At 45.5% G+C, this 16,243-nt stretch overlaps 1 protein-coding gene across 3 annotated transcripts in view; it reads left to right on the top strand.

The window, feature by feature from the left end:
- LOC149325216 (cyclin-dependent kinase 8-like) overlaps window positions 1-16,243 on the top strand; it is a 73,315-nt gene that overhangs the window by 5,190 nt on the left and 51,882 nt on the right. For 2 of the 3 annotated variants that reach the window (XM_089562765.1, XM_089562764.1), the window contains exons 2-4: window positions 13,389-13,647; window positions 14,242-14,317; window positions 15,083-15,193. In XM_089562765.1, the coding sequence (XP_089418891.1) occupies window positions 13,520-13,647; window positions 14,242-14,317; window positions 15,083-15,193 (315 nt within the window). In that variant the 5' untranslated portion in view covers window positions 13,389-13,519. The remainder of the gene's footprint in view (window positions 1-13,388; window positions 13,648-14,241; window positions 14,318-15,082; window positions 15,194-16,243) is intronic. The other variant, XM_089562766.1, reaches the window with a different exon arrangement.

Below are 16,243 nucleotides of genomic sequence, written 5' to 3'. Positions count from 1 at the left end.
ACGCCAGAAACAGCAAACGCGGGTCACTCCAGAAACATTGAACGCAAAATTTTACGTGTTATTCGAGCGTTATTAAAACTAGATAGACTGATCTCATTTAGTAACACTGGCACTGTATAGCTTAATGACTGGTGAAGGTAATTAGTTCGGTGGTGTGGAATCAACCATTTCTCAGGGGCACGTGTTTTCGAAATATTGCAGTGTAAAGCTGTTCTTTCTGTTCAATTGCATTATTTCCGCACCATGCTGGTCCAGCATTCGAATTCTTTGTAGTCAGGTGTGTAATAAGGATAGGGACAGCATGCGTGCAGCTGGCACACGACATTGCATGGATATGCGGATATGGGACACCGCAGGGATATGGGAGAATCCTTTTGTCCCGCAGTAGATGCAGTTAGGCTGATTATGCATAGTGAAAAGGCAGTGATCAGAAAAGGAGACCAGCATAAAAATAAAAAGGAAACTTTAGAGATAACTGACATCTTGAAGCACTAAGTTAAAAGTATTAAAATTAGATGCTAAATGCGTGTAAAACCACACCAGTGTGGCAACAGCCTCGGCAGTTCACTTCACTTTTCCATTTCCTCTTCTTCCTACTTCCAGTTTTTCACATTGTCCTGCTTTTCTATTACATGCCAAGTAGCTCACATCTCCAAATTAATGCACTGGCCATGTTTGCTAATTGTGCGAGCTAGCTTTCTTCGTAAACACTCAACAGTAGTGACTACAACTGAGGGGGCCTATGCTGTAGTTTTAAGGGTTCTCAGCTGTGTCAGTTTTGTTGCTTGTCTTCCATGCTGGTATTGCCTGAATAGTAGGCTCTCATGCTGCTGTTCCCAGAGTCATCTGTAGGGGGTAAATTAATGGTAAATTGGTTTTTGAGGAAAGAAAAATGGCGCAGTATCTGTCTCACATATCTCTGTGGACACCTGAACCACGCTGTAAGCGAAGGGAGGAAAGAGGGAGAGAGAGAAAGAGGTGCTGTAGCGGAGGTCTCCGGAATAATTTCGACCACCTGGGGATCTTTAACGTGCACTGACAATCGCAAAGTACAAGAGGGCCTTCTGCGTTCCGGAACCATCGAAACGCGGCCGCCGCGGTCGGGATCGAACCCGGGTACTCCGGCTTGGTGGGGGAGCGCCTTAACCACTGGGCCGCCGCGGCGGGTATGGGGAGCAGCTGTAGCATGGGCAGGCAGCTGACGATGCTCATTTGAACTTTCGTCAAGTTTGAAAATTTGCAGGGACTGATGAAACCATGCTAGCTCCCTCGCACTCACGTGAGTTGCATGCATATCGATTCTCATGCTTTTTCCATGCTCGGACAATATTTGCGTTTTAGGCCAGTTTAGCCCGTCTGTTAATTTTCACTGCCTGACCAGGCATTCAGCCATGTCACAAAGTATGTGCTGTATTATTTTCTTCATTCATGCTTGTTTTTCTCGATAGAAAAAGAAAGAACACCCAGTGCTTGTTTTTCCGTGTCATCTTAAATGTTTAAGCATGAAGATATATTCATGATAGGGGAGGTGGTACATGCAGGGTAAGAGAGGTCTGGTAGTGGGGGTATGTGCCATGCCACCAGAGCGGGTACTTTTGACTCTGATGGTGCCTCTAGGTGTTCTTGCTGTGACGTGTCTCTGAAAGCGGCTCATTCTTGAGGTAGAGACAGGAGCTGTTTCGAACATATTTGCATCATCTGGTTTGATATTTTATGCCATAACTTCTGCTCATCACAAGTTGTTAAGCCTTTTGGCCCATTATACATTGAACCTAATGCTTTCAGAGTTAATGTAGGAGTGATCAAAGACATTGCGTCATAGTTGTGGTGAAAATTTTTTGTGATATGTGCTGCTATTTGTTGGCATATATTACAGCAGCTTATTTATAACTGTAAAGGTTTCTCTGAATATTTTTCACGGATTTAAATAAATTATATATGAGGCACCTTGCTGGGAGCTGATTAGGGGTCAGCCATTGAGATAAACACGAGCCGCAGCTATATAAACAGGGCGTTTACTTGTAACGGTGTAAAAATACAATTTGTGCTCAAAGTTACCTGTTCAAGGTTGCTGTCATTTTCCTTTCCCCCTTTTTAATTCTTCCAGTGGACATTATGTAATGCATGAGGAATAGTGCTTTCTATGATCGAGGTGTTCGGCCAATTGTTTAGTCAACTAACCCACACTGTTCCATATGTTCATTCTGTGCATTTCTGCTTTGCGCTTGCCATGTTTAGCATAGTTACTTGGGACATGATGTTATTTGATGCTGTCTTGTAGAAGAGAAGAACACCATTGTTATGTTTCTTATGTGTGCTACATGTGTGTTAGTTTTGAGTGGTTGTATTGATGTATTATCTTATCAGCTTCAATCTTAGCAGGCTGCTGGCTTAAGTCTGACCATTGGTAATGCTTTATCAGCTGCTAGCTTCTGTCTGTCAACCAAGGATGCTCCAGGCTGTTTGCAGTGACAGCCAGGATCTCTGATAGCCTCTGCCCAAGAAGCAGATAAAGATTGGAAAACTATCAGGAGGCTGCCACAATGTGCCATGTCATTCTTACTTTGCTTTTATGTTTGTGCAAGGCCTTACTTGCCCTGATAAGAGATCCTTATCTGGCTTGTCTACTGATGCTGTGCTGAGCTGCATTGAAGAGCTCTGCAGAGGCTTCTGTGGTCTTTAAAACAAGCAAAAGTAAAATTGTCAAAATAAACAGATGTGCAGCTTTAAAGGTGCACTGAAGAGGATTCTGAACTTGTCTTTTTGCCGCGGAAACTCTATCTACTTGTTCCTAGCATTCTTAGAAACAGTGACTTATTGCCCTGTGGGGCCGATTTCCCCAATTAAATCGAATTAACGTCCGGCTCCCTCCTTTTTTTTTAATTCTCCCTCGTACGGTGGGCGCAGTCGACCAACGCGTGGGAGCGCCTTTCACCCAGTCCCGTGGAGGCTTTGCTTTCGCTTTATTTTGTTTTTTAGGTTTCCAGGAATAAATAGTTTTATTCGCAGATAATATAGCCGCAAAATAAGCCCGAAGAAATAAAAATACGCGCGGACTATTTGCTACTACGGACTACTACATATTACTCCGCCGATGGCAGAGCGGCAAGCCGCCACGGGACTGGGTGAAAGGCGCTCCACGCGTTGGTCGACTCCGCCCACCGTACGAGGGAGAATTAAAAAAAAAAAAGGCGAGAGCCGGACGTTAATTCGATTTAATTAGGGAAATCGGCCACACGGGGCAATAAATCGAAATTTCTAAGAAAGCTCGGAACGTGTAGATCGAGTTCCCGCGGCAAAAAGACGAGTTCAGATTCCTATTCAGTGCACCTTTAAAGTTATAGCAATGGTATTACTGATAGTATTAGTGTTTTTTTTTAATTGGCAATAAAAAAAAAGATGCTGTGTTCACAGACCAAAACTGGGGACAAATTGTGCTTTACCAGATATTGTTCCATATATCTGGCTTTTCTGGTATCTTTCACTGCTAAAATAATCAACTTTTAATACTAAGTTTCCCACATAGCTTGAAATTCTTTGTACTTGTATTTTTGTTTGTACAATCGTTTGTCACAAACAATTATAAATTATAAGCCAGGTGCAGCATTTCTTTACCTGTGCTCGGTCAGTCTCCCTTTGCACATAATCTCTAAAAACATTCTTTTAATCTTCAACAGCGTTTTAAAGTACAAAGCAGTAGTGCCTAATGTAATGACGCCAATGATATATCAGGTCAGTACGTGTGTCCTAGTAGCTCACTTTAACAAGTACTTGAATTTACCGTAATGTGAAGCCGTGGCATAACGGATGTTGCACCTAAGATGTTCTTCAATTTTTAAATATAGGCATTCTGAGCTATAGGAGCTCTTTTTTCTTGTTAACATTGTCAGCAATGTGACGCATCAGGATACGGCGAAGACGTTCTTGTAGGCTGATTAATTAATATTGTATACTTAACTTTTTGACTATTACTGTTTGTGTCCTTTCTTACTGAGTGGTGTCTAGCCCACTGTGAGTAATGTCCATATCAATCTTTCGAATTTTGAAGACACAGTTACCCTCGCTGCTGTGGCCTTAAAAATTTTGTCTATTTCAATGAGTTGCATGTACTGGAGAGGTTGCTTTGTTTGCAAGCTTTTCACAAGTGCATGTAGATTGGCACGATGTCTACAGAATTTGTTGTGCCGCAGTGCTGAGAGTAATTGCATTTTCGAAATTTTAGAAACTGATGTGGATTTTACTTATGGTGGGCTGCATGTCTCTCCATAAAGAAAGTAGACTAACAGTGATTTTAAACTATTCAGTATTAGTTAACCATCCTACTTGTTAGCATGTCTTAGCTGCATTCTGATGCACTACACCACTGAAAATGCTATGCCGAAAAAAGCGCTTTTCCAGCCTATAAAATTAAGGAACATCTTAGGTAAAAAAACAAACAAAAAAAAACGGGATTTAAAAGGACACTGAGGAGAAATTGAAGTTGGCTTGTATCGACAGAATACCAGCTCCTGATTACAAAAACGCCACTCATACTGACAACAAAGCTCTTGTAACGTAGAAAAGAGCAAGAACCAAAATACAGGTATCGCCGCCACAGGCCAAACTCGCAAGTACAAGCGTGATGAGATCATAGGACAAACAGTGTTGCTAGAATGAATGGTTCTAGCAACACCAGGAACCGAGAAACCATGCATCACTGAGGCGCAGCCAATGCATGCGCAAATCTCCTTGACGTCGCCAGATGGCGCCACGTACTCGACAGCTACACGCGCGCCTGCAGCATCAGCGGTGGTAGGCGAGCTCCCGGTATTCCGCTAACGGTAGCAAGGTACACGGTATGCTAAAGGTGTCTATTTGCGAGAACTTAATTGATGACTTCGAGAACGGGATCCGTCGTAACGCTGGCAAAACGCCGTTGCAAACGTAAACGAAGCGACGGTAGCGACGGCCACAATAGCCGATAGATGCCTTCGATGTGCGGCCGGCGGTAGCTTTCTTTTCGGCTGCTGCTAGGCCGCTCTGCTGGCCACCAGAAATCACGGAATCTGCGTTATGTCATGTGATGTTGCACGTCACTTAGTTCTATGTCGTCATAAGAGAATCCCAAGTTTGAATCTGAGCGGCGGGAAAAACTTTTTCAACTTCGAATACAAATTTCTTAGAAATAAATGCATCTTTCGCTGCTGGCCAAGTGGCAACAAAGCCATGAAATGCTAAACTATAGGATTTTGCTTTAAAAAAAATATTGATAGAGCTGTCCTCACTGTCCCTTTAACGAGCACTGATTAAGGATTGCAGTCATCAACAGTTCACTTAACATCCACTCTAAAACGGGTTCAAGGTATCTGGTGCCAGTGTCTGTGAGCTGTTAGCCTTGGTGAGCTACATTAATTTGAAGATATCATTTCTAGATAGAAATCGAGTTTAGCCTGATTTTTATAAGAATCTTGTCATGGTGCAAAAACAGGGTAGCACTGGGTTTTACCTTGAAACAAAAGGCCTTCTGTATACTCTAGCTTGTTCAGGCTTCCTTTTCGGCATCGGTCATATCCTCCCGAGACCAGGCAGTGAAAAATTTTTCTCATGTATTGGACAACAGAGTCAGAGGCACGGCAGCCATTGAAGGAAAAAAGTAATGCCACAAAAAGCTCTTTCCCGGTTACTTTTGGAACCTGTGCTGCTATCCACAGAATGTGGTTAAAGTCATACCATTTCCCCTTCTCTTCAGGAGCTCTCAGAAAGGTGGGAGTCAGCATGGGAACATTTTATGGCGGTGATCGAAACTAGCACCTGGATTCACATGCATTTTGACGGGGGGTGGCGGGGGTGGGGGGTAAAGCACTTTTAAGCACTTCTTAGCCTTTGTAACAGTGAAACATACACACATTCGAGCTAAGAGGAGGCTTTAGTTTTTTTTTTCTGTGCTTCAAAAATTTCATAATTTTCTGTATAGTGGCACTTTCCCAGCACACAGCAAAAGGTTTGAAATATGGCAGATGATATTTAATCACGTTTCGGAGCCCAAACTATCATAGCATAGCTCGGGAGGATATGCACAGCAGTGTGTTCATTTCCTAGGAGAATGTAAAAGAGGACTCTAGCTACAAGTATCAGTTTCCCTGTATTAGTGTGTTGTCTTTCTTTGTGAGACAGATATATCTTCTTTTAGTGTGCACAGGCAAGTACTAGCAGCGGTGACACAAGAGACATCACTAATAAGGGAGCAGGGAGACTAGGAGGGAGTCTGTAATTGGGAAGAAGACCAAAAATTTGTCATTGTTATGTCAAACCCTCTGCGTTCTGGTAAATGGGGCAGCATAGGAGTGAAAATTCAAAAACGGCAGTGTTATTTCACTCAAATAATATCGGCAGTTGTACGTTTGCAGGTGTGGGGACATTTGAGGTGACACTGGGTTTTCTAGTATGTGCTAAGAGACAGGAAGGGCAATGCCATTAGCAGTATGGTTTGGTTTGGTTGGTTTGGTTTATGGGGTTTAAAGGGACACTGAGGAGAGCATTATTAATATTTTTTTTTATAGTAAAATCCGATAGTTCGACATGTCATGGCTTTGTTGCCACTTGGCCGGCAGCGAAAGATGCATTTATTTCTAAGAAATTTGGATTCGAAGTTGAAAAAGTTTTTCCCGCCGCTCTGATTCAAACTTGGGATTCGTCTATGACGACACAGGACTAAGAGACGTGAAACATGACGTGCACATGACGTAACGCAGACTCCGTGATTTCTGGCTGCCAGCAGTGCGGCCTAGCAGCAGCCGAAAAGAAAGCTACCGCCGGCCGCACGTTGAAGGCATCTATCGGCTATTGCGGCCGTCACTACAGTCGCTTCGATTACGTTTGCACTGGCGTTTTGCCAGCGTTACGATGGATCTCGTTCTCGAGGTCGTCAACGAAGTTCTCGCAAATAGACACCTTTAGCATACCGTGTACCTTGTTACCGCTAGCGGAATACCGTGAGCCCGCCTACCGCCGGAAAACAGGCGCTGATTTGTCCCGATGCTTCAGGAGCGCGCGTAGCAGCCGGGCACGTGGCGCCATCTGGCGACGTCAAGGAGATTTGCGCATGCATTGGCTGCGCCTCAGTGATGCATGGTTTCTCGGTTCCTGGTGTTGCTAGAACCATTCGTTCTAGCAACACTGTTTGTCCTATGATTTCATCACGCTTGTACTTGCGAGTTTGGCCTGTGGCGGCGATACCTGTATTTTGGTTCTTGCTCTTTTCTACGTTACAAGAGCTTTGTTGTCAGTATGAGTGGCGTTTTTGTAATCAGGAGCTGGTATTCTGTCGATACAAGCCAACTTCAATTTCTCCTCAGTGTCCCTTTAACGTCCCAAACCGACTCAGGTTATGAGGGATGCCACAGTGAAGGGCTCCGGAAATTTCGACCACCTGGAGTTCTGTAACGTGCGCTGACATCGCACAGTGCACGGGCATCTAGAATTTCGCCTCCAAAGAAAGTCCACTGCCGCAGCCGGGATCAAAACTGCGTCTTTCGGGTCAGCAGTCGAGCGCCATAACCACTGAGCCACCGCTGCGGCGCCCATTAGCAGTATGGATAGGATAGTTAAAGTAGCGGAAGAGTTCTACACAAATATATACAATAGCCAATGTAATCAGGACGTTAATGAGAGAGGTAATAATGCACAGCAATTGGGCTACCTGCTAGTGAAGAAAGAGGAAGTAAAGAAAGCCTTAGGAGCAATACAAAGGGGGGAAAGCACCTGGTGAGAAGCAGGTGACGGCAGACCTGTTGAAGGACGGTGAGGAGATTGAGCTAGAAAAACTAGCCACCCTGTATACGCAGTGCTTTACGACCTGGAGCATACTGGAAGCTTGGCAGAATGCTAACACCCTTTTAATTCATGAAAAAAGAGATGTCAAGGAGTGTGTGATGAGAGGCTAGTAGGGTAAGGCATTCCGAAGACATAAAACTATGCAGGAGACAGGACACAGAATAGACTGCTCGTCCTGTCTGCATCTTTTCTGTGTCCTGTTCCTGTCTCCTGCGTGGTTTTATGTCTTCAGGATGCCAAGGACTTGGAAAATTGCAGATTGATCAGCTTACTGTTCGTTGCCTACAAGGTGTTTACTAAGGTAATCACTAATAGAACGAGCACAACCTTAGACTTTAGTCAACCAAATCATCAGATAGTCTTTCATAAAGGCTACTCGACAATAGACCACATTTACAGGCGATAGAGAAATGTGCAGACTATAAACAACCCCTATATCATCTTCAAACATTAAGAGAAAGCATTTGACCCAGTTGAAACCTCAGCACTCATGCAGGCATTACGAAATCAGGGTGTGGAAGAATCTTATGTGAAAATACTGGGAGATATTTATAGCGGGGTATATTTATAGTTCGCCATAAAGTGAGCAGTGAAATTCCAACACGAAAGGGTGTCAGGCAGGCAGGCACGATCTCGCCAATGCTTTTCACTGCTTGTTTACAGGAGGTATTCAGAGACTTGGATGGGGAACAGTTGGGGATAAGAGTTAATGGAGAATACCTTAGTTATCTGCAATTCGCTGATGACACTACCTTGTTAAGTCACTCGAGGGATGAATTGTTAAGCATAATCAGTGACTTAGACAGGCAAAGTAAAAGGGCGGTTCTAAAAGTTAATATGCAGATCACTAAAGTAATGGTCAACAATCTCGGAAGGAAATAGTTGTTTACGATTGGTAGCAAGGCGCAGGAAGTGGTAAGGGAATACGTCTACTTAAGGAAGATAGTGACCACATATCCGGATCACGAGAGTGAAATAACTACAAGAATAAGAATGGGGTGGAGCGCATAGGGCAGGTTATCTCAGATCATGAATGGCAGTTTGCCGATGTCCCTCAAGAGAAAAGTATACAACAGCTGTAATTTGCTGGTATTAACCTATAGGGCACAAACGTGGAGGCTAACGAAATGGGTTGAACTTAAATCGAGCATAACACAGTGGGGTATGGAAAGGAAAATGATAGATCTAACGTTAAGAGACTGGAAGCGGGCGGAGTGGATGAGGGAACAAAAATGAATCAATGTCATCCTAGTTGAAATCAAGAAGAAAATTAGGCTTGGGTAAGGCATGTAATGCAAAGCCAAGACATGAAAGTTTAAGCGCACAACCAGACGAGTAGTGAAGAAAACAGGTGACACGTGAGCACTAACTGGCAGCAGTTTATTATTAAATGCAGTGCAGAATATATAGGTAAGTTGTGGCCTGAAATCACACTAGTGCAGGCAGCAAAATAATCACCTGTCTCACCTGTCTTTCTTACCGATCCTCGTCTGGTTGTGTGCTTCATGTCATGTGATACCAACGCACACAAACTGCAATGTTAGCGAGGAAAAGATAACCAATGGTTCTAGAGAAAGCAAGCCTAGCAGGGAGCGGCAGAAAGTTACATGGGCGGATGAGATTAAGAATCTTGTGGGTATAAGGTGGCTGTGGCTGGCGCAGGACAGAGTTAATGGAGAGACATGGGAGAGGCCGTTGCCCTGCAGTGGGCATAGTCAGGCTGCTACTGCTGCTGATGATGATGGATGTTCCTTTGGTTGCAGCACTTTAAAGCGGAATCTTGCGACTACTGAATGCTTAGATGCCACCGCTCTTTTTATCTTCCTGCCCATAAATTTTTTGTCCATTCCAGCTCACTGGGCTTCAGTCCTCAAAGGATGAGGAGTCATTCTTGCTTTGTTGGTTGCAGTTGAGACACAGCAGGTTGTAATGCCTAGTGTGTGGTGACATCAGGAGTGGGTCCTTGCGTGGTTGGAATTATGTTTGTTGAGCAGTCATTCATGGTGTGTGCTATTATAACTGAAAACCTTGTCATCTTCCATCATCTTGCTGATCGGAATGCTATCCTGGTGGATGGGCAGCGGGTGCTGTTGAGGATTTTGTATCAGCGGTGATGTGATACAGATGGCCTTAGGTATTGGTACTTTCAATGGGAAGCCACGTTGGATCTGTAGTTTGGTTACTACTGTCCTTTCTCTGCCCAGGGGAGAACGAGAATGTGCAGAGTTTACAGCGACAGCTTTTTAGACCACATGCGTCGTTACCGTCTGAACACCAAGGAGTGAGAAGGAAAAAGGGGGAGTGAACAGGCGTGGCTCACCACGCTGATTGGTCAGAACACTGTTGCCACTTGTGACGTCGTAGCCGCCGCAGTGGCACAGTGGTTATGGCGCTCGACTGCTGACTCGAAAGACCTGGGTTCGATCCCGGCCGCGGCAGGTGAATTTCGGTGGAGCTGAAATTCTAGAAGCCTGTGTACTGTGCAGTGTCTGTGCACGTTAAAGGGCAACTGACCACCCTCTGGCCGAAAACACTCTCTACCTCTCTTGGAGCGAGCCTCCTCTCCTTCCGTTCCCTCCTCGAGATTTTTCTCTCCCGCTCCTCGTCGAGTAGGCTTGGCAAGGCAAAATCACCCCTTCCTTCTCCGATGTTAGCCGGAGGCGTGGTGTCTGTGGAGTGCGTCGCATGTCTACGTCATGGCCCCGCCTTCAATAGAATTCTTTTCCTGGTTTTTGCTACTGGATCTATTCGAGGGGAGGGGGGGGGGGCTGCGGGTTTTCTAACACTCTCTCTGTTTTGCTCTTTGGGTCTCCTCGCGGTGTTTCGCCGCTAGACTTGTTAGCGAGCGCATCCTTTCATACATCTGTTTGTCATTCCCAGTTAGCGAGCCACCTTTTCATTTTTTTCAGGCCTCCCCACCGTTTCACGAGCGGAGGGGCGTAAGTCGGTTGTGTTCGAAACACACGGCGAAGCGCGGACCTGGCAACCGCCCGTTTGCTTTTCTCCATGTGTGTTTGTGTTCTGTATATTTGTGTCTTTTCTCCGCTCCAAAGCCCATGTCATTCATTGGAGTCAAGGCGAACGAAGGATAAGCGGTGTATGTGCGGAACGGTCAAGTGGGCGAGCGAGGGAAAGGCTCTGCTGCACTACTAATTAAAACCTTGTTTTGGGGGGCTTGCATAGAAGACAAGAAACTGAGAAGGGAGCGTGCATGCAGAGCGTCTCGTGACGTGATCACGGCGGGGGGCGAACCAACTCACTCAGTTTTACTATTTTTTTATTTTTTATGGCTAGGGTTCAAGGCTGTTGCCGTACGCTCCCTCCGCAGTTTTTTTTTTTGTTGTTCCTTCATGCGGGTTTGTAGGCATGTGGCAAAACAGAAGGCGCTGCGGAAAGCGTGCAGACGACGCGACGCCAAGGCTACGCCCAACCTTCTCCCGTCAGTCAGAACGATGCACCAATGGAGTGCCGTTAGCGAAAGTAACCCCCATGACGTCAAGGGGGTTCAGAGTAGTGGGGGGGGGACGTTTTTGTTGAACGAAAGAACGAGCTTGCTTTGATTTGAATTTTTGCAGCTTTTCGGGGCGCGCATGGCTCTAGTATTTTGCAGAGGTTATCTTCGATGCCTCATCTATGCAGTGGGCTTGTTTTTCAAAAATGTCCGGACCCTGGTCAGTGGCCCTTTAAAGAACCTCAGGTGGTCGAAATTTCCGGAGCCTTTTGCGACAGCGTCCCGTTTAGCCTGAGCCACTCTGGGACGTCAAACCTCCATAAACCAATTGTGACATTGTGGACAGAGAGAGAACAGGCGTACCCTCTCACCCATTTCCCTCACTGAACCTGTCTCGGTGGGCTTGCAAAGATGCATGCGTGACTGTGCGTTGTTTTCTACAACACACAGTTTCATGTGGACGCTTAGACATGTGTGATCCAGGGCTTCCCAGCACCCTTGCCCAACTATGTGGGGGTGGGGGGGGTGGGGTCGGACTCCCACCCAGTGCTGCCAACCTCCAGAGCCACTTCTCCCCAAATTTGCAAACAAAAAATCCCTACATTTCTCTAGATACAAAAAAATAGTGTTAAATTGTGAAAAAATGTATATTTATGCGTAGTTCAGTAGCAAGTTTTATCATGCAGCTACCCTATTACCAGGCGTTGGTAAGCAAATTAGCTGTAAATTTGAAATGAAGGATCTGAAATGAAGAACTTCTAAATGAAGCTACAAGATAAACCGTAGTGCTCTTTGGAAATTGCAAATTAAACACCCTATATCGGGTATGTTTTGTTTTTTTCATTGTACGGAAGATATTAGTAAACATGCATCGGCATGTGGAATTAACTGAATTTTTTCTCCCTCATGTTGGGTCGGTTTAGACTTAAGCTGAAGGATACCACGTACAAAATGCCTGGAGGTCGCTTGAGGAGTGTACAGAAACTACGACATAAAAGCTGCTTGTTCATTTGCTGCGATTTCTCTAGAGGGTGGCGGACGTAACAGTTTGATTGGTTTGATTTATTGGTGCTTAACGTCCCGAAGCGACTCAGGCTATGAGGGACGCCGTAGTGAAGGAATCCAGAAACTTCGACCACCTAGGGTTCTTTGACGTGCACTCATATCGCACAATGCACGGGCCTCTAGAATTTCTCCTTCATCGAAATTCGACTACCGAGGCCGGGATCGAAGCCTCGTCTTTCAGGTCAGCAGCCGAGCGCCATAACCACCAAGCCACCGCGGGGGGTGAACTGGGAATTGTTCCCCTAGTTAGACTAGCTAAGATTTCCAACCTGGCGCTCCTTTATCAAAGAAACGGCACCCTTGTTCTTTCCTAATTATCACAATAAACATGCAGATATGCTTACTAAATAGGAATTTCATGTCGTGCAGCGAGGTCCAAATACAGCGCGAGGAAGGGGCACGTGTGTTGAGGGAAGGTGGTCGCATGTCAGATCACATCAGCGGGTGCCACTGGCCATGTCAGGGACCATACACGTCCGACTACGTCCGTGTAAAGGCTGGTTCGTATGCAAGCGACTGAAAATTGAGCAGCACAGCGCTCAATTTTCAAATTTCAATCAAATTTTTAACTTGTTGGAACATCGCCGCTCTGACTGCTGGAGCCGCCGCGATGGCTCTAAAAAGCTTTTGCGCCACAGCAACAAAGCGTTTTCACTTGCATGTGAAACAGGCTTTACTCGAGTGCGCGCTGGTGTTGTGCGGGCCTCTGTGAGTCGTAGAGAAAAAATAACGAAAAGCTTGTACTGTCTTCACAATTTGAAGGAAAAAAAAAAAGTTCTGCGAGCAAATGAAATTTCCCTAGATTATACAAAAAATCCCTTTTCCCCTAAATGACGTCCACATTCCCTAGATCCTAGGTCTAGGGAAAAATCCTTAGGGTTGGCAGCACTGCTCCCACCCCCACCTTACACACCTACTTGGAATTACTGAGTACTTCTAATGGCATCAGCATTTCTCGCCAACTCAGCTGTCACTGAAAGTTGCATTACTAAAAGCATAAACGATGGCTGAATTTTTTTCACTTTGCCTTGCCGCTGACTGCAGTTTCTTTGTTTTCCAGGTTGTGTGCCATGGGGCCCTTGCCACTACCTCGAAGCCTGGTGTTTCGATAGCCTCGGCATCGGCCTCTGGTGGTGGGAGGGGAGGTGCTTCCCCTGCTGCCGCCGCCACTCTCACTAGCTGGGGGCAGCCATGGACTACGACTTCAAGGTGAAGACAGCCAGTGTGCGGGCCAAGGTGGAAGACATCTTTGAGTTCGAGGGTTGCAAGGTCGGCCGGGGCACCTATGGACACGTGTACAAGGCTCGTCGGAAAGACGGGTGCGCTCTCTCCTCCCCTTGCCAGGATGTGTCGAGGATTGTTATGAGAGTGGTCGCTTTTAAGGCCAAGCTCAGTATGTCGCTCATGTGAGCAAGGAAGGGATGGATGTTGCCGAGGGCTAAGACCTCTGGTTTTCATCAGGGATCCGCAGTCCGACTGACAGACAGGGAGGAAGGTGAACAAGCGTGTGTGCTGCATATAGTTTAGAAGAACTTCTATTTGGGCTAGATGGTTCATTGTCCTCGAGAAAGGAAAACAGTAGTGCTGAAAAAACACGCACACAGCTGAAGAACAACTTAGGACAAGCGCACTCGTCCTACGTCGTTTTTCAGCTGTGTGTGTGTTTTTTCAGCACTACTGTTTTCCTTTCTCGAGTGTGTGCTGCTTTTCCCTTTTGTGCCTGTGTAAAGGCACCTACCTGTTCTGAAGATTGAAGTTTTAGGTGATAGTAGCAATCCTTGTTTGTTTTCCTTCCTGTCCATTTCCTGTCCGAGTTTGTTTTGTTGTCTCAATGCCTGTTTCTAGCAGCTGTGGGCCTCAAAAGTGGCTGGACTGACTCGTGCTGACATCGCAGAATTCCCTTCTCGTTGCAGGACGGACAGTAAGGAATATGCACTCAAGCAGATTGAAGGTACTGGCATCTCAATGTCTGCCTGCAGAGAGATTGCGGTAAGCATTTTTCAGCCCTTCAGCTAATAGCCCAACGATGATGTTTCTGTTTGTTTTTTTAACTTGTTAGAAAAAATGCTCTTTGTTATGTGTTACAAAAAGCAAATATTCAGCTGTCATAGATCTTAAAGCAGAGCTTTGCCTGCTTGCTCAGTGGTGCTGTTATTAAAACAGCATATTTTCCCCTGCCCCCTCGGGGAATTCCTGTGCGCATGGCCATTGGGGTCGGGGGAGGAGCGCCGACCTTTGAGCTTGCTAAAAATGACGAGCGGAGAGACGCACGAAGACGCTGAAATTCAAATTTTGACTCAGCTTCTACAAAACGCCTAAAAATTCTTGCTGGCGGATAATCGTGAAGCAGCATCCTTCATCCTTTAACATCACAGGAATGCCGAACCTTTATTGAGAGCCCCTTTTCAGAGCCTCTTTAATCTTGCATGGTCACGGAGAATGTGCGAACGTGATAGATGAGGAGTTTGCACAGCCTGTCGTTGCACACTGTGTGCAGCATCTATCGTGGCATTGGATTTTCGACAGCATATTAATATTGTTTTATCCTTCATTCATTGTCAGCATTTGGATACGAAAATTTGTGTTGTGATTTAAGTCAAACACTACTGTACTGCTTCACATGACTTATTTGCACACTGTGAAGTACTGACTCACTGGTTTGTTCTGAACCAGCTCATTTATATGCGGATGATTGCGAAGTGTGCACTGTTAAGAGTGCTGTATGCCGCCTTCATTGCCGTGTGTTCTGTGCAGCTTCTGCGGGAGCTGAAACACACAAACGTCATCAGCCTACAGCGGGTATTCCTGTCGCACAATGACCGAAAAGTCTACCTCCTCTTTGACTTTGCCGAGCACGACCTGTGGGTAAGTGCTCGTCCGTTCAGTGGCTGGTAATGTCTTGCCAGGAGACATTTTCATAATTAAATTCAAAGGCGCCAAACCATACGCACACACACACACAGGAGAAGAAAGAAAGACGAGAAAGAGCGCCTCAACTGATTTAATGTGCAGAAAGACACGTACATATATGTCACTGTCGGCGCATGCGCAAGGAAGACATTCAGCTTCGTGAGGATAAGCAGCGATCAAAAAACGCTTTTTCAGCTTTATACAGGTTTATCGACGTTTCGCTGACGCACAAGTTGTCCCTCTTTTCGATATGGAATGCTTCTATCAGTTCTCTGGCTTTTGTCACACTACTCTTTGCCAAAATCCGCACATCAGAAAAGCGTGGTTCACAAGTGCGCGATGGGCAGGTTCTGATGTGCATGGGTAAATGGGGGCCATCTTTATTTTGTTCTACATTTCTTTGGTGTTCTCTGATCCGCTCATTGACACATCGCCCGGTTTGTCCGATGTAGGGACTGCCGCAGGAGAGGGGAACTTCGTACACGACCCCTACCGCACATTTCTCTCTGGCTTTTGTCACACTACTCTTTGCCAAAATCGCGCTCTGTCTCGTCTTTCTTTCTTCTCCTGTGTGTGTGTGTGCGTATGGTTTGGCGCCTTTGAATTTAATTATGAATAACTACCAACTAGCCCAACAACAAGTTCTTCTAAGGAGACATTTTGTTCAGTTCCACAGAAGCCTATATGCCGCTTCATACGTCAGGAGTAACGTTGCGAAAGGTACGCAAGTTGTCCCAGGAAGTTGTCCGCATGAAAAAAAATGAAGGGAAGCGTGTTACCTTGTGCTTGTTTTATGGCTGACTGGTCTAAGGCACAAGAAAGCGACCGTGTTTCATTGCCAATCAAAGTGCATTTTATTAACCTCATGACAGATGTATCATGTAATAAGCCTGCAGCAAAGCATTTACTATATTTGCTCACCACAAGGAGCGCACTACTTTTTAATCGTCACAGAGGTCATAGGCAAAATGTAGGCAGTGCAAACAAGAGCTATAGCTTTGACAT

Source organism: Amblyomma mixtum, chromosome 10, assembly GCF_055824585.1.
Source record: "Amblyomma mixtum isolate Tamu chromosome 10, ASM5582458v1, whole genome shotgun sequence".
Taxonomy (NCBI): Eukaryota; Metazoa; Arthropoda; class Arachnida; order Ixodida; family Ixodidae; genus Amblyomma; species Amblyomma mixtum.
This window is presented reverse-complemented; position numbering and strand designations above follow the sequence as displayed.